The 18,050-nt window shown below is 52.3% G+C and overlaps 2 protein-coding genes across 2 annotated transcripts in view; one reads left to right on the forward strand and one right to left on the reverse strand.

The window, feature by feature from the left end:
- Positions 1-849: 849 nt before the first annotated feature.
- Positions 850-2,305, forward strand: LOC149127387 (uncharacterized). Its single transcript, XM_089328631.1, has 3 exons — positions 850-1,016; positions 1,341-1,679; positions 1,775-2,305. The coding sequence occupies exons 1-3, from the start codon at positions 850-852 to the stop codon at positions 2,169-2,171; spliced, it is 903 nt and encodes a 300-aa protein (XP_089184757.1). The 3' UTR covers positions 2,172-2,305.
- A 5,045-nt stretch (positions 2,306-7,350) lies between these two features.
- GORASP2 (golgi reassembly stacking protein 2) overlaps positions 7,351-18,050 on the reverse strand; it is a 33,888-nt gene continuing 23,188 nt past the window's right edge. Inside the window, exons 5-10 of the mRNA XM_002712278.6 lie at positions 17,436-17,566; positions 15,486-15,618; positions 13,675-13,798; positions 11,062-11,148; positions 9,906-10,016; positions 7,351-8,473 (exon numbers count right to left, since the gene is read on the reverse strand). Coding sequence (XP_002712324.3) covers positions 8,133-8,473; positions 9,906-10,016; positions 11,062-11,148; positions 13,675-13,798; positions 15,486-15,618; positions 17,436-17,566 — 927 coding nt within the window. The 3' untranslated portion in view covers positions 7,351-8,132. The remainder of the gene's footprint in view (positions 8,474-9,905; positions 10,017-11,061; positions 11,149-13,674; positions 13,799-15,485; positions 15,619-17,435; positions 17,567-18,050) is intronic.

An 18,050-nucleotide genomic window follows, 5' to 3' on the forward strand; every position in this document is an offset into this window, starting at 1 on the left:
AACGCCTTTCATGGGCTCCCTGGGACAGCACAGCCTGGGCCCCTGGGCGCGGCATTCAAGGCCCTGCCTCTCCTCCAGCTGCAGCGGCCACCGCTGTTCGTGGTTGGAGAGCACCGGTGGTCTGCGGATGCCTCCCCTCCGCCAGCGACGCCCTTCCACTCTGGCCACCTCTGTCCATCTCGTGCAGCCCTGATGGCTCCTCCTCCTGAAAGCCTTCCCTGATGTGCTGCCTCTGTGCGCCTCTGTCCCTTACACGCTCAGTGAATAAGGAATTGCTATTTACCAGCAATGTAGGGGGCCGGTGTTGTGGCACAGCAGGTTAAGCTACATCTGCAATGCTGCCATTCTATGTGGGCGCTGGTTGGAGTCCCGACTGTTCTACCTAGAAAGCAGCAGAAGATGGTCCAAGTCCTTGGGCCCCCGCACCTGTGTGGGAGACCTGGATGGAGTTCCAGGCTCCTGGCTTCCGCCTGGCCCAGCCTGGGCTGTTGCGGCCATTTGGGGAGTGAACCAGCTTGCTTGCTCTCCCTCCCTCTGCCTTTCAAATAAACTTTTTTTTTTTTTTTTTTTAAAGCAGTGCAGTAGGCTGCTGTGTTGGCTTTTGGTCACTCTAAGCCACTTAGGAAGTGAGTTTGGCTCACGGTCTCAGGTGAGGCCAGAGGAGGGCCCACCAGCACAGCTGCTGTTGGGCCCACTGCCTCCTAGGAGCGCCCTCCCAAGGGCACAACCCATGGACACCCCCTCCCCCCTGCCACTGGATTACTGCCCCCCTCTCAGCACCCTGGATGACCTTGGGGGGGTTAAACACGTACATGAGTAAAGGACCCATGTCCAATCCTACAACCACCCATGATCATGCCATCTCCAGCAGGGTCAAGGTCTCAAGTCAGTTCACATGGATTCAAAAGGCCGAAGTCTCACCTGAGCCGCAAGGCACACGGCTCAGCTGTGAGCCCTCCGGAGCACAGACAAGTGGCAAACCTCAGGAAACAACAGTGGGAGGCGCGCAAACAGCGGTAACAGCCAACGAGGGGCCGCATCAGAACCCCCGCGGAGCAAACATCCACTCCTCTGGCTCCATGCCCGTCATCCTGGGTGCGGAGCAGTCCCAGGGCTCAGCGGCTCCACCGGGCACTGCCCTGCTACAGGTCTCCCGGGTCGCCTGATACCCCTGGAAACCTCCATGGAGGCCCGTGCGTCTCCCTGGCTCTTGCTCTTCCCCCGTGGCTTTCCCAGGCCTGCCGCGGCTGGTATCTCCTGTGCTCTCCTTTTCTGGCGTCTCCCTGCAGCTCCACTAGGCGGCCTCTCCCAGGGCCGCACCTCTGTACCTGAACTCGCAGGCTTTCACGGAAGCCACCGGGACGCCTGCAAACCCAGCAGCGCGTGGGCGACGCCAAGCTCTGCGGCCAGCACGAGCCAGGCCTGGGTCCGCTCCCCGTCACCGGCCGCCGAGCCCAGGTGCTTGGCAGGCTGGACACAGAGCAAGAGGTCCCAGGTGGCGTTGCGGGAGCTCCCCGAACGCAGCGTGGGGTTGCACCGACCACTCCTGCCCCGCCAGGCCTCCGAGTCGCCTTTGAGACCTTTACTGCCACTCTCAAGGCAGCTCCCTGCCTGCACTCACTCCTGAGCAGGTGCCTCCCCGCCTGGCCCAAACTCTGTCCCACACACGCTCGGGCTCGGTAAGGCTTCTCCCCGGGGAGCTTCCTACGCTCGGCCACGGGCACCCACGCGGCTCTGGGCTGCCCCGGGGACAAACTCGTGCGTTTCCTTTAAGTTCCCAGGAAAGTCACGGGGCGAGGGCGCCCGACTGGCCGGACCTGCAGCGCCGCCGGCCTCGGAATCGGCCCGGGCTCTGGCTGCCCGCAGCCTGCAGCGGCTCCCGCACCCGCCGGCTGGCCCGTTCCACAGCCGCCTCCACCTCGCAGGCGGAGACCCCACCAGGCTCCTCGGTACCGGCCTCTCGGCTAAGGGGGCTCCCCTCCGGGAGGGAGCGCGCGGGGCAGGCCCGGGCGGCGAGCCGGCGAGCGGACAGCGTGGCTCGGCCGAACCCCAGGCCCTGGCCGCCCTCCGAGCGCAGCTGGCCCGTTCCAACCACCGCGGAGGCCTGGGGAGTCAGACACACCTGGGTCCAAGCCCAGCCGCCCCCCAGGCGCTGCGGGTCCCGGGTCTGAGGCAGCAAGCGCCGCCCTGCGGAGGGGGATGGCGGCCGGGACCTAGCCCGGGCTCTGCCCACGCAGGCCTGTGGGGCCGCGAGCTTCTCAGCCGGCTCCAAGTCTGGGGGCCCGGCCGGGAGTGGGGGGCAGGGAGGGGGAGGGGAGCACCCGCACCCCACCGCGTCCCCACAGCTCCGCTTGCTTCCCTGGGGGGCTGCGGGGCGCCACACCCCCGAACGGCGTAGCGTCTTCCAGTCAGCAGCCTCGCGGGCTGCCACTCTTGTTTTATTGTGAAAGGGCCCCGAGGTTCTTCAGCATCCTCCATCCCGCTCAACGGCTGGGCTGGAGGGGACGCCGGGAAGCCGAGCCGCCCTACACCACTAAACGCGCTCCCACCTTCGGGGCTGCCCCGGCCCCGCCCGGAGGCCCTGCCAGGCCGTCCCGGAGACCCCGCGGCGCCCGGCGCGGCGCGACATTCCCAGGCTCGCGGCGCCACCTGGTGGCCCGCGGCGCGCACTGCGGGCCCCGCTCCGGAGCCCTCCCGGTCCCTGACTGAGCCCCCTCCGCGTGTGCAGGGGGCAGGACACGAGGCCCTGCGGGAAGGCGAACTTGGTTTCCACAAAGCGAGGAGCTGACGCTTGGGACCAGACAGCCCTCCGTAGGTTCAGCTCCTACCCTAAAGCTCCCCCACGGTGTGAGCTAGAGGCCCCCGAGACTCAATTTGAGCTACAATATGCACCTGCGTACTGGGACGAAGAGGAAAACTTCCCGAGCACGGGGCTTGGCACCTGCTGTTAACACAATGCTACTGCAAACTGTTTGCTGTTTCCGACAGCAGTTTATTTGTAAAGGGAACTACTTTAGCTTGATCGAAAGCAACTTTTAAAAATGTTAAAATAAATGTATACGTAAGTATTAAATCAGAAACCATTTTCTTCTCTGGGCACCGCAGTCTGGGTAACACCAATCCCAGCCTCTCTCTCTCCCTCTCCCTCTCCCTCTATGTTCCCTCCAGGCTACCTCGCCTGACCCCTTTAGGAATAAGGCAGCATCAGGGTGCCCAGGATCTCAGGGGTGGGGTTGGGATGGCGGGAAGCTGCTCCAGCCCCACCTGCCCACGAGGGGATCGGGCCCCACGGCTTCCCGCGGGCGCTGGAGGCTGCACACGCTTCTCTCAGCAGCCCCAGGCTGCTGCTCCTTCCTTCAATTCTTGTAGACGAGGACTCCCGGGCTCTTTCTGCAGGCTACAGACTATTTGCCGGTGGAGATCTGAACCTGAAAAGGTGAATTTCAAGGTCTCTGAAGTTTGATGCTCTTTTTCCTTCTGGGCTGTCATTCCAGGAAAAGAAAAAACAAAACCGTGGCAGAGCCCAAAGCTGGCAAATGCCTTATTTATTTGAAAGAGCAACAGGGAAGGAGAGAGAGATGGGGTGGAGGGAGAGAACACATTTCCATTCCGAGTTCACTCCCCAAATGCCCACAACGGCCAGGGCTGGGCCAGGCCAAAGCCTGGAACTCCATCCCGGTCTCCTACGTGGGTCCAAGGCCCATCTTCCACGACCTTCCCAGGCGCGTGATCAGCGAGCTGCATCGGCAGTGGAGCAGCCGGGACTCCCAAGGAGTCGCCTAGCCCGCCGCACCACGACGCTGGCCCCAAGCTCCTTATTTATTACCATCAGAAGGCGCCCTGAGCTCCTGGAGCCCTTTACAGGGCTCCCTGAGAATGCCAAGGGGTTTGCGCTCACTTTCTGCCTTTCACGCGGGTAGTTCAGCAGCGGGGCGGCCCGTGTGGACCTCGCCTTGTGCGTGGCCGGCCGCCGACGGCCCTCACCGACCCGCACAGCGTCCAGGCGGGGCGCCGGCGACTCCAAAGGCTTCAGGACCACAAGGCGGCTCGACGCTCGCTCTCGGCTGAGCCTCCGCTCCCAGGTGGAAGCCATCCTATTGGTTTGGCTGATTAAAAAGTAATTGACATGTGCTTTAAAAAAAAAAAAAATCCGACAATACGGACGTGCGAGTGCGCCAGACAAGAAATGGGAGGTCCCCTAACCGCCGCCAGCCTCACTCGAGCGCTTCTCGGGGGCCCAGCGACGCCTGCTCCGGCTCCGGGGTCCCTGGGCGCGCAGCTGGCAAATTCCGAGGCGGTGGTCGTTAGGGGAAATCACCGCCATAGGCCCTGGCCGGGGAACTGTTTCCACGCCCCGGGCTAGTGTCTGAGCGCCGGCCACCACGGCACCGGGGTTCCTTGGGTCCCCAGGAGTGAGGGGCCTGGGTCGCCGTGGGCGCCGCTCCCTGATGTCAGGGAGCCCGCGTTCCCCAGCGCCGCCTGGCCTTCCGCGGCCGCAGCGGCGTGGACACCACGACGCCGGCTCCGGGGACGGCGTGGGCAGGCCGCCAGGGGGCGCTCGCCCGCCGAGGGCCGGCCGGTGGCACCTCGCGAGGCCAAGAGCGCCGCGGCTCTTGAAACAGCAGGACTTTCAAATACTGGCAATTAATTCACATTTTGAAATGCGCAGGGCGGCTCGGAGGAAACCTGTGTGGAGCGAACCAGTTTCCGCTCGTTCCGCAGGGGCCTTTGCACGGCGCTGGGCCCCGTCGCAGGTGCACACCGTCCCGGCCTTGGCGCCCTTCCCCCGGGGCGCCCAGGCGGGCGCCGGCCTGGGACTAGGTCCCACTTCCCTTCAGCGGCCTATTCCGGTAGTCAGATAATTGCCCGTGACGTGAATCGCCCATTCTTCGAGGAGACGGGGCTCCAACCCGCAGGAGACCCGTCGGTGGGCGGCGCCGGGAATGTCTGTTCCCAGACGCCGCGCCTAGAGGCTCCCTCCGCCACCCGGGCCGAGGCCTGACGGGCGCGCGGGGCTCTCTCGGGCGTGGGCCGGAGAAACGGCGCCGTTTAGAGGGCGCGTGGCTCTCGCACTTGACTCCAGGAGCCCACTCGAAGACGCCGTCCGACCCTAGCGCGGTGGGCAGATCATTAAAGGGGAAGGCCCAGCCTTCTTTAAAAGGTAACTAACGAGGGCCACTCTATATGGAAGAGAAAAACAAATCGTTGAAAAAAGTTGCGTGTTGTTTTACAATAAAATAAATATACCCGTTAGCCCAGAGACCGAGGCAGGAACTTGTCCCTCGAGTCCCCGCGTCGGCCTGCTGCAGGGCGGCCGCGCGCAGCCTTCCCCCTCGGTTCCCGCGAGGCCCGAGGCGCGGGCAGCGAGCAAGCGCTTTCCGGGGGCTGCCCCTTGCCCGGCCTAGGCCGGGAGCCGCTCCTCGGTCACGGAGGGCGACGCGCCGACCTCGGGCAGGGCCGCCGCGGCCTTTCCTCTGGGAAGGGCTCTCAGGAGCAGGGAGCAGAGGGAGAAGGCCCTGCGGGCGCGACTGCGGCGGGGTCGGCCCGCCAGGTGGGCTTGCTCGCCGTTCCTGTAGCTCCCGCTCCTCTGGCAGGGCCTGGCCTCCCCACCGAGGCCTTCGTGCCTCCCGGGCACGGCCGGCGCCGGCCTGCGCACTCAGATGCGACACGGGCCTCCCTCCGCAGATACCACCCCTCCAAAACCCTCCCTTCTGCCCCGTGCCCTTCCAGCCGCTCACCTCCACCCTGCCTCGCTGTAGGGACAGTGCCAGGAGCAGTGCGGAGCCATTCGCGGCCTCCTCGGCTAGCGGCGGCCAGAGGGTGGGAGCCGCAGCACTGGGCGAAGCTTTCCTTCGGGCTGATGGTCATACCCAGCAGAACTAGACGGTGAACCGAGGCCTCCGCCGCTGGGTGGGCCAGGCTCAGACTACCTGTAATAAACTTTCTTGTTGAAGCCACTACTGCTTTGAGAAGTTGTGACTGACTTCGGGCTCTGCCTCTCCCCATGAACCTGGCCACAGTGCAGCAGGCGCTGCCCACTCATCCGGAACCTCACCTCTGGGCTGGGCGTGGAGCCACATCTCCACTAGCCCCTGCCCCGCGGGCGACTCCCTGTCTCCTTTGGAGGCCACCATCTTTACATCTGTCTGGAACCTGGCTCGGGGTAGGACCTTCTGTTGTCTATAAAGGCCCACACTGGTTTTTCTGAAGAAAGCAGAGAAATACTAAAGTGTTTCCCACCTCAGGGAAGTTTAGTCTGGGTTCTGCTCCCAACCCCAGCTTCCTTCTAACACATACCCTGAAGGCAGCAGGTGATAGCTTAAGTCACTGGGCCCCCGCCACCCAGGTGAGAAACCTGGATTGAGTTTGGGGCTCAAAGTTCTGGCTCTGGCTTGCCCCCGCACTTGGGGCACTTAAGTAGCATGTGTAAAGCTTAAAAATTACAACTTGCTTCCCATTAAGGCATCTCCTTAATATTTTCTTAAAAATTTATTTTTATTCACTGGCCAGGTTGGGGCCAGGCCGAAACCAGGAGCCAGAAGCTTGTGGCTCTCCCACATGGGTGGCAGGGACCCAAGTACTTGGGCTGTCGTCTACTGCTTTCCTGGGCCATTAGCAGGGAGCTGGATCAGAAGTAGAGCAGCTGGGACTTGAACCAGTGCCCATGTGGGATGTTGGTGTCACAGGCAGCATCTTTACTTCCTACCTTACAAGGCTGACCCCAACATTTGTTTTTGTTTTTTGATATGAGGATATTTCAGAAAGTAGTAACTTTCTCAACTTTCTCTTGTCCTAGAAAATTAAAAAATTGTGTATGCTTATATTTCGCTACAGGCTATAAATAAGGTCCTTTTCAAGAGATACAGTCAACTGCAAGAAATATTCTAGAATTATTAAGAGAGTAAACTGATGAAGTTTTGATTAGAATGGGAGCTTTTTATCGCTAGCTTTAAGGACAAGTATGGCTCTAGAAATGGAGTTAGCCCAGAAGCTGGCCAATGCCGGGCCCCGCTGGGAAGCGCCGGGCTGCGGGGGGCCAGCTTTCCAGCAGGCTGGTCAGAGGCGAGTTAGACGCTGTACCTCGGCACCATCCGTCACGGCAGGAAGTGAGCGTCTTCAAACTGGCCCTGGCCAAGAACCCATGAACCTTTCATCTTACTTCAAAAACCAGGAAAGAAGAGGCGTTTAATTTCATTCCATAAATCAGTTCCAGTTAACTTACCATGTCTCAGAAAACTTCTAAGAAAGCAAACATCAGACATGAGAACGTAAAAGATGTGTGACATACTGGAGAGCAGCAAGTGCACATGTGGCAACGACAAGCTGTGACTTAGTGCAACACAAGAAGAGTAAAATTACTGTCATTTATTGCTGTATCGATGCTTTCCCAGTAGAGCTAAACTAGAAGTAGCCACAAAGTGCCACCTTCTGGTTTAAAACTGTGCAACATTCCCTTTATTTCTTTTGTAAATGCCATTTTATGTGTGTACGTATAAAGCAACAGCAGCAGTTACAAAATGTTGTCTGAGTAATTTTGAGAGCTCAAAACAAGGATCTGTGTATAGGCTGAATAAAAAGATGTTCAGTTAATAGTGCACACTGTGGAACTCTAACAAACATCTTCAGTTGGAATTTTTGTGTAAACCTTTATAGAGATGTGACTCACAGAGACCAAAAGGTAGATATCTTTTCCTTTTACAGTTTAGTGAGGTGGTCTGCATTCTCACCAGCGGTTTACAACATACAAGAAATGCTGCATGAGTACATTTCATTTTCTCGTGGAAGGAGCAGCAAGGGGACAGGGAACCTAGTGCACACCCCGCCATCACCGTCCCCAAAGATGCACACCCCAGCAGCGGCAGTGGAAGCCTGGCAGCGGGCCACCCTCCCAATTCTTTTTGGTTGTTTAAAATACAAGCACTTTCCGCCATTTCCCTCCCCAGGCCACAAGCCTCACCCCAACCTGGTAGGACCCAAGCCCATGTCCTCTCGCTTAGTTTCCCCTTATAATTATTTACAGGACGCCTACAGATAGGTACAAACTAGTATGAAATTAATGACAGTCTGCTTTTCCAGACACGCTCCCGTGGTTAAATAAATACACCACGCCAATGCCGACGAACGGTTCAAAGTTAAGGTGACTCAGGAGCATTTGCATCCGTGACCGTGGAAACCGGCTTCTCGCTGGCTGGGGTGGAGTCGCTGACTCTGTCCTCAACAGTGGTGGGGGCCTTGGAAGCAGGGGGTGTCCCATCCACAGTGAGTGAGGCGGCAACATCTGCCTTTGCAGTAGTCGTGACAGGGTCGGAGGGCGGGTCACCGGTGGGCGGGAGGGAAGACAGCAGCTCCCCCGAGCTGGCTGCGGAAGGGCCCTCTGGAACCAAAGGGAAGGACGGGAGGAACTCGGATGGCATGGGGAGAGGCGCAATGCCAGCTAGGTTGCGGGGAGGCAAGGAAGGAAGAGGTGGCAGACCTAGGACAGAAACGGCACACACGGTAAGTCCTCCCGGCACTCTAAGAGCAGCCCACAGTGTCACAAACTTACTTGCATCTCAATAGAAGTCGAGGCCAAGGAGAGACAGTGCAGTTCACAACCTTTGTCTCTGCTTGGAGGCCATGAGAGTTCAACACCCCTGAGACAGCAGTGGTCAGGGCCAAGTTCCTGAGCACCTCAGCCGGCCACCAGGGGAGACCCATCGCCCAGTCAGGATGGCCGGGAGCCCACCCAGGCCCCATACAGCTGGATGTGGGGGAGGATGTGAGCCTCCCCACCCCTGCCCAGCTGCGAGCTGATCACAGCCCCCGCCCCCCCCATACCACGGAGGAGGGAGGTGTGAGCCAACCCTCCCTTGCGACCCGAGGGGCTGGGATGCAGCCTGTAGGCCTTCCCTCAGCTACCAGCCTCTGGTAGTAAGTAGGCAGGTTTATTCTGATGACTAAAATGCAGACTAAAGGAAAAGAGTGTTGCTCAAGGCACAAAGCAAAGGCAAGTTATGATACAGGGCTTCAGGACGGGCTGTGGGCTGCTGCCAGCCTCCTGCCCTTAGGACCTCTCAGACTGGAGAGGGACGGAGGAAGAGCCAAGAACACAGCTGCAAACCAAAGGACGGGCCATCGCGACAGCAGACGGCAGTTCAAGCTGGCTGCTGCTTCCTTTTAAACCCCTGCGCTAGACACCAAGTCGGCTGCCGAGTCCACACAGACGGCGTGACAAGTAGAGGGCCAGTTATACTCTAGAAACAGACGGCGACAGCGTGCACCAGACTACAGAGCGTCAATTCAAAGTCAGCCCGTCAAAGGTGAAGGCCACGTGGGGAATCATTAACCGTGGGAGCAGAGTGTGAGTCACTGCCGCCTCGCTTTCAGCAGTGTGTGAAAGCCGAACGTGGCCACACTGAGTACCAGCTGTCTTACCTGTCGGCCGCTAACATCTCTCCAGTTCTTACTGTGAGCATTATGAAACAGTCAAGAATGGGGAGTATGAATCAATTACCTCGACTTTCCGGTACAGTGAGGATCGACCTGCGGCATTGAGGGGGAAGGTGGGCAATGCTATGCAAAACAGGTCCTACCTCTGCCCTAGGGGCAGCCGCCTCCCACACTGGCAGCAGGAGAAATTGGTGGCCTGGCCTCCAGGCCACCCTGTGCAGGCCCTGAGGTGCCTGAGCTGTCAGCAAGCACGCAGAAGGGGAGAGGCAGCCAGGCAGAGGAGACTCAGAAAAGCACATTCTTCTTTATCTTTTTAAAAAAAGTTTTTCAGCAAGAAACATTCCTATTTATTTGAAGCAAGGGAAAAGCATTAAATTGATTTGCCCTTTCTGGAAAAAACTGAACTAGAGGACTGGCTTTCCTGAACGCAGCTTTTTATTAGTGAGAGTCCTAGGAGGGGAAGACTTGCAACATACCCGGGTTCGAGAGCTCGGGGAAGCCAACGCCCGGCAGGATGTGCGGTGCGGGGAGGTTGAGGTTGGGGAGGCTGGGGAGGTTGGGCAGTCCGGCTGGTAAAGGCATGAGACCTGCGTAGAGGGCAGAACAGAACAAAGGCACATCACTTCATCTGCGCCAAAGAAACCCCTGGGTACCCCAAACACATGCTATCCACTTCAAAGTGACAGTCCCCAGCGCCCTGAATGCGCAGGTTAGGACCCGCAGGATCTCTGGGGTCTCTGTCTATAGCTAAGTGACTGGCTGGCTAAATCAGCAGAGTGAAACCAAGTGACTAAGACTCCTGATGCTCTGCACCAAGAGCGTGATGCCCTGACTGCTCTCGGGGAGAGGCTGACTTATTTTAGCAAATATGGCGGCAAAGGGAACCGAATTTTCCTCTGATGGCTGAGGGTTATAGTCTCTCTGAAACTCTATTTTCCTTCTGAAATAACTGCAGGCTTACAGTTGCAAAAGTAGCAGAAAGAACCCACATACACTTGTCACCTAAATTCCTCACATGTCAACACTCTACCACGCTGGCTTCCATATTCCTTGTGTGTACACATGTGGCGCATGGCTTACTAGGTCTGCATAATGACATCTCTGGCCATACAATCGAAGGTCCTCACAATTTACATATATTTGATCATTCAAACAACATTTGATCATTATCAGCTGGATATAGAGTCTTGGTCTTTTGGGGACTACTAAGAGAAATATACAAAAATGTAATGTTACAGCTACTGAGGACCCAAGGAAGGTGTGCTCTTTCTAGACATAAGGTCTACTAACACCAATAACTGTCAGAAAGCCCCGACTGTGGAGGGGCTACAGGAGGGACTTTTACACACTCCTTATTCCCGGTTTATGCTGCATTGTAGGGCTTGGGGGTGGGGGAGTGGTGAGCTGGGGATAAAGAGCCTTGGGCTCAGCAGCTAACTAGCTGGTAACTAGTATCTTGTTTCATTAAGAGAGTTGGCATTTGTTTTCACTCATCACAACATTATTGCAGAGTAAAAATGAGATTAAAAGACATAAAAAGTCACCACACAGGTGTAAAATGCTTTCATTGTTGTTTAGGATGCAAACATTACTAAGACTGATACTGCACCCATCTCCAGTCCCGCTGCTTACTTGGTAATGTAGTAGCTGGGTTTATCGGTGGCACAGAAGTGAGGGACTGGTTTACTTGTGGTGGCAATAACGGAACTGTTGGTACACCTAAAGGAAAAGCACAATGATTTCTTTAACTAAAAAATTCAGCTGACACAAAATGAACAGACTATTTATACTAGGGATCTTCAGTCCCCTCCCCTCCATGGTGGGGCCATCTTTGTCCCGATTCCTGGCTGTACCACGGACTTCACCACAGCTTCACTTCATAGCCGATCCTCCATCTCTGTCCTAGGCCCTGAATCAGAGCCTGGGCCAAGAGGGCAGGAGACTGTGCAATGCCTCCCCCTGCTAAGCTTACACCTGACCCAAGCAGAGCTGGATGAGAAAACTGTCTCGGAAATTCGAAAATGGAACACAAGGATTCCGAGTAATCAAACTCTACTGGGCTCCTGGAGTAAGAGGCCACAAACACCAGTGGCTGCTGGGAACTGTGTGCCTTGTCAGCCAGTGAGTGATGGTCTTGAAAGAGGGCAGTGACACGGACGGTCAAGGGAGAGAACAGCTTGGCTTCTGAGTCTCCACTGCCTTTCGACCTTGGCTTCTGCGCTCCTTCTCAGAGGTCCACCACGTTTCCACTCGTGCTGACGTTAGCCTGAGATCATCATAATAAATACTCCTAAAACCCTGGGATGGTATCTAAGGTATTCAACTAAAAGTCGGCCCCTCAAAGCTAAAGGGCACCTGGGTATTCATTAACTGTAATTGCACACAAGCAACCCTTAGGAGCACATGTAGAAGCCCAACTGCAGGATGACATTGAATTGCAAATTTAAAGCAGCAGCCCCGATTCAATAGGGCTTCTCCACACAGATTTTAGGTTTTGAGAATTTCTCAGACTACCTAATAAAGATCTGCTTATCAATGTTTACCACCTACTCAAAAGGAGGGCTTACTGACGCTGAAACAATCGCACTACCAGACACGGATCCTAGGTTTTGTCTTACAGAGATGCGCTCAAATATGATGGCAGCATGAATTGAGCCTCAAAGGACGAATCCATCATTTGCAGTCTTGTGTGTATTCATGTATGTACTTTTCTGTAGAAATCAGAGGGATGAACACAGAGGGAGGGGGAAGGTCTCCACTAGACCTCAGAGCGGAGTATTTCATTCAAACATCAGAGGTGTTCTCTATTTTGTACCAAACTGCTGGATGCTGTGTGCTTTGTTACATGGTCACATAGGACAGTAATGCTCTATTTTTATATATTTCTCTTCAAATCTCAGTTTTAAGAAAATGAAAGCAGCTTACATTGACTAGCAAATTTTCTCTAATTCCTAATAAAATCTTTCATGTAAGTTTTTGTTCATTCTTAAACACTCATAGTCTCAAAACCAACTGACTAATTCTAGGCCTGGAATTCTAAACATAGGACCCACGAGAGGGCTTAATAGGGCCTGTGAAGCTCCTAAAATTGTGTACAACTGTTTTTGGGAAATGGGTTCTTTGCTTTCACCAGCTTCTCGAAGGGGTTGGATGGACAGTTGGTGCTTTCACTCCCTCAAGTCACTGGGAGCATCCACTATATATGAGACACTGATTGAGGCACTGAAGAACTTCATGGTGTGAAAAACCAGAAATCACAATTTTCAGTAAGTTTATATTCTAATGAGGAAAAGGAAAAAAGAAAGATGTCAAATCAATAAAACTCATGTTTAATGTATATGTATGTATGTATGTATAATGGTTCTTTGTACAAAACTCCATCAAGGGAGGGGACATAGGGTGTAAGGGTTTTACAAAAAGATCACACTGATTACTGCCACTTCAAAACAATAAACCATTTTCTAAAAATGTCATTACCTAAAACATATTTTTATATTTCTGCAAGTCCCATAATTGAAGTAGAAAAATGAAATTAATTAAAATCAGCCTTGAAAACATGCTAAGTGGAAGAAGTCAGCCACAAAAGACCACATATATTACATGAAATGCCCAGATAAGCAAATCCAGAGAGACAGAAAGTAGATCAGTGAGTGTATAGGTCTAGAAGACTGGGGAAAACACAGAGTGAATGGTAATGCTACAGGGCTTCTTTTGGGGTAATCAAACATTCTAAAAGTGACTGAGTTGGTGGTTGTACACTCTGCAAATATACTAAAAGTCACTGAACTGTATACCCGGGGTGAAATTCTAAGATATATAAATTATATCTCAGCAAAACTTTTTTTAAGAACCCACTAAAACAAAATGTTTGAACTAGATAGAACTAGATAGAACAAGGAATAAAGAAACGAAGGGAGACAGACCCATGTTTGCCAGCTCACTTTTGCATCTGCAGGGCCTACCACTTAGGAAACAGGCAAACATTTGTTGTGTAAACAGAGCAAATAAAAGAATTTAAAGCAGAGTCCTGTCTCTACAAACTGTGTAAGCTAGAGAAGCTGAAGGTCTGAAACACACAAAAGGGCTTCAAGCTTTGGCCCCAGTGTATGCAGTGGTGATGAGTCCAAGCTTCCACAGACACAAGCTGTCAACAGTCAGCACTTGCAGCTTTCAAGGTGTACTGGCATCAACTATCACAGCTCTATGCAAACAGCCAACTGAAAAGACCGCATGTTTTCTACACACCTGTACTGAGAACATTGCTGACGGCCGGCGGAGTTGAGCTAACAGAAAGTCCAGAGAGACCCTGTTCAATTCCTGTGGTTCCAGAGGGTGACAAAGATGGGGGATGCACTGAGGACAGCTGGACCTTTCAAGGAAAGGGAGGAATAAAAAAGAAAGAAAATTATTTCAGCTTTTTAAAAAGAAAAGAAAAGAAAAACAGGCTCTCAGCTGCCCTGGAGGAGCACACTGGGATCACAGAGCAGCCGCCAGGTTTTATGTGGTGCCCACGGTGCCCACTTTCAGAAAGCCCTTCTTGATTCAGATACCCCAGGGCCGACCCCTGGCCACACATTTCCATCCCGTCACTTCCCGTGTCTGCACACGTGGCTTTTTGCCCAGTCCACACTCTGCTCTAGCTACTTCCACACCAGGAGACTGTCTACTACTTCTTAGTCACCCAGAAACCATTTTACCCAACCCCTGAACTCTACTGCTACACTCTTCTCTCTGAATTCTCAGCTAGTTTTAACTGTCATTGCTCCTGCAAGAAACAGCTGGAAATCTCAATATCATGATAGATTTCTCAGAAGTTTCTCAAGATATCCAGCCTGAAGAATCCACTCAAACTTTTCTTAGCAATGACTGAATATGGCATCCAGATCTCTACTTTTCAGGGGCAAAAAGGAGTCTATACGGTACACTGTAGTCTACTCTCTACAGATGCGTGCTTTTACTTCTAAGCGCTCCAACTTCTGCCAGCCCCGGAGGCCTCAGCTACATTCCAACCTAACTTGCATGGTGGCCCTTTCCCTAGCAGCCACTGCACCCTCTGGTCTTCTCAGACTTCCCAGAGGCTCACACACTGGATGGGGGTGGAGGGGAGTGGACATGGTGGTTGGAATTGGAACAAAGTAACTACACTGGTCTGGCCATGAGCCATCAGTGGGGTAAGGATGGAGAGTGAGGAGAGGTGAGTAGCCGCCCTTCACTTCCTCTAGAACCAGGGATGGCTGCAGCGTGCCACAAAATGACAATGGCAGCAGCCCTGTCTTTACAGGAGCGGCATTTTCTTTGGGGGCAGTTTTTATTTAATTGTGAAGATAAGACTCAACTATACTGGGATAAGAACCATTTAAAACCCCCCAAGCCTGCTCAAGTACTGAGCTCTTCCTGCTTTCTCAAGTTTCTGAAAACAACACCAGCTAAGCATCACCTTACCTACCACGCACTTGGAAACGCTCTTGCCCAGGACATCATGTTTCCACTTCTCTCACCTAACTTCTCGACAGTACCTAAGGGCTGATGATGCCCCTTTTCTGGAAGCTTTGTTCTCTGGACATCTCCCAGTTTTCCTTTGTTGAATTCCCTATTTCTTCCCATGCAGATTTTCAAGATTTTTATCTCAATCCTCTGATCCACACAGGCCCAATCTCTAGACAATCTTTACCAATACCCATTGGGTTAAATTACCTTTGCTTTGTTGGTAATTCTCAAATCTTCATCTCTAGCCCTGTGCTCTTTTCTAGCAGTGCTAGTGGGACTGTCAATCAGGGTGCTTGCCCTTGCCAAACCAAGGGAGTGACTCATGGCCTCAGCCAGGCTAACCAGGCTCTCTTGTCCTGGGCATCATCAAGTCTTAGAAATGACAGGAAAACTAAAATGACTTCATTTGTTTAGTGGAATGCTGATTCATATATCTAACCATGTGGATATCTTACAAGAACCTCAAATTCATCATTAGCCCTATCTCAGTTAATGCTGCTACCATATACACTGACACACTTGGCCTGCTTTGGTGGAAACTTTAAGATTAAATCAGGAAGTTATCTTACCTCCGTAAACCCATCTTTAAGAGGAGTAATAGGTGTACCAGTCATTTGTCCTGGAAGAGAGATTTTCTTGCCTTCTTCAAATGGACGTGTAGGTATTCGATGCAAATAACCATATCCAATGCCACATCCCAGGCTATGAAAACATTTGTTTCTTATGTCAATTATAGCTTGAATTTCTTTGAGGTTTTAAAATATAAATACACACACTTCCACGCTTTCAAATAATGTCATCTTATCAGAGGTCTCCTCTGTTTATCCTGTATGGAAAAGCACCCTTCCCTCCATCAGTGATGCTACCCTTACTTCTTGTTTTTCTTCAAGTTTCTATCACCATTCAACATGATGTATATTTATTTGTTTATAGTCTGTCTGCCCCAATAAAGAGATCTCCCATCTCCTGGTTCCCTCTTCAGAAGTCTATAACAGTTGGCTAAAGCCAGGAGCCAGGAACCCAATCCATCTTTTCCATGTAGATTGCAGGAATCCAAGTACTTGAGCCACCACAGAGGTAGTTTAAAATGAGGTGTTCATTAATCAAAGTAACTAAGTAGCAGTGGAACAGGTACTTGAGGTAATGGTACATGATCTGCTGTAAACTAAAGGTAACCCAGGAATAAAGTTAAGAGAAAAAATGATGTAATAATGACTGAAAAGTGGTAGGCCTCGTAATAAGGAATAAAAGAGGCACAGGAGCACCAAATGTTTGGCCAGAGGCAGACTCAGGAAAATGGGCTGTATGAGCCGATGAGTAATGGCTGGCCAACCAATGACATGAAACACACCTAAAGGAAAACTGTTTTCCCAAGAAAACGAATAACTGACATAAGGCCAGGAAAGAACAAGACTGCAGTGGTATTTAGTTGGTAATTAAAAATGACGCTCTTTCCTATCAGACTTCACTCTCCACAGAATCTTCTCCTAGTACTTTGCCTCCATGCTCAGCAAGCACTCTTATGGTCCTAACCAGAACTACCGGTTCTTCTAACTGGAAATGGAGCATTTTTCTATTGTAAACTGAAAATTTGACATTCAAATAAATACAGCAGTTTCTTTGCCAATTTAGTTTATATGAGGCAGTTCCTCTGAAAAGAACCAATTCTGAATGCCTTAGGAAGATCTTATTTCTGTGTGCTTAAATTGACACAGTTGGACAAGGCAGCGATAACATGATCAAGTGTTGCCCCAGACAGGCCAATTTGTAGATGACACCTCCATCTTACTTTTCTCAAATTACAAGTGAGAATTCAGTAGTGGCAGAATCAGCTTGTGGGCAAAGACACTGAGCAAACAGAGGTTTCCTGCCTATAGTAACTACATAACTCTTCTCTCACCAAGGACTGGATATTTCAGAAAACATTGGAGAAATTCCCAATCCCTAGGCTTTTTTATGATTGTGCAAAATGCTGTTAGCTCTAAGATCAGTAAGGAAAACGACTACAGTATATATACCATATTGCCTGAAGAAAATGAAGTACTAGTTTCAGCATTGAAGGTCAGCTCTATCCTTTTCTCAAGAGAACTATTATAATTAACCAATAACTTATTTCTAAATAAATGTAATAAATGTTTACTACATGGGGCTGGCATTGTGGTGTAGTGGGTAAAGTGCCGCTTGCAGCGCCAGAATCCCATTTGGGCACCAGTTTATGTCCCCACTGCTGCACTTCTGATCCAGCTCCCTGCTAATGCGCCTGGAAAGCAGTGGAGGATGGCTCAAGTGCTTGGGCACCTGCACCCACGGGGGAGACCCAGAAGAAGCTCAGGGCTCCTGGCTTCAGCATGGCCCAGCCCCAGCCGTTGTGGCCATTTGGAGAGCGAACCAGTGAAGGGTCTCTTTCTCTGTCTCTCTGAAATTCTGCCTTTCAAATAAAAAACAAATCTTTAAAAAAAATTTTTTCCACACAATCTGGTAACTTCAAACAGTCATAAGTGTCTTAAAAGTGACCTTACCTGCCTTCTCCACCCCATGCAGAATTCGGTGTGATAATCACTTCTCGACAGTTGTCAGTGTCTGTGTTGTACACATAAAGCTTTAGGGGCTTGGCTTCATGTGTCTCAATCAGGCTGAACAGATCTTCAGACTACAAAAGCACCACAAAGAGAACAAAGTTGTCACGTTAGTATACTTTATTTTATTTTTTAGGATTTTTTATTTATTTGAAAGTTACACAGAGAGAGAAGGAGAGGCAAAGGCAGAGGGAGGTTTTCCATCTGCTGGCTCACTCCCCAATTGGCCACAACGACCAAAACTGCACCGATCTGAAGTCAGAAGCCAGAAGCTTCTTCCAAGTCTCCCATGTGGAGGCAGGGGTCCAAGGACTTGGGCCATCCTCTACTGCTTTCCCAGGCCATAGCAGACAGCTGGATCGGAAGTGGAACAGCCGGGTCTCAAACTGGTGCCACATGGGATGCCAGCACTGGGGAGGTGGCTTTACCTGCTACACCACAGTGCAGGCCCCTCGTTAGCATACTTTAAAACAGTGAATCTCTCACCTGGTTATTAACAGAATCACCTGGAAACTTTATTTATTTAAATAAATACTCTAAGCCCTACCCCAGAGATGG

The sequence above is a fragment of the Oryctolagus cuniculus genome, chromosome 3 (genome assembly GCF_051225735.1).
Source record: "Oryctolagus cuniculus isolate XC-2025 breed Fujian yellow rabbit chromosome 3, ASM5122573v1, whole genome shotgun sequence".
NCBI lineage: Eukaryota > Metazoa > Chordata > Mammalia > Lagomorpha > Leporidae > Oryctolagus > Oryctolagus cuniculus.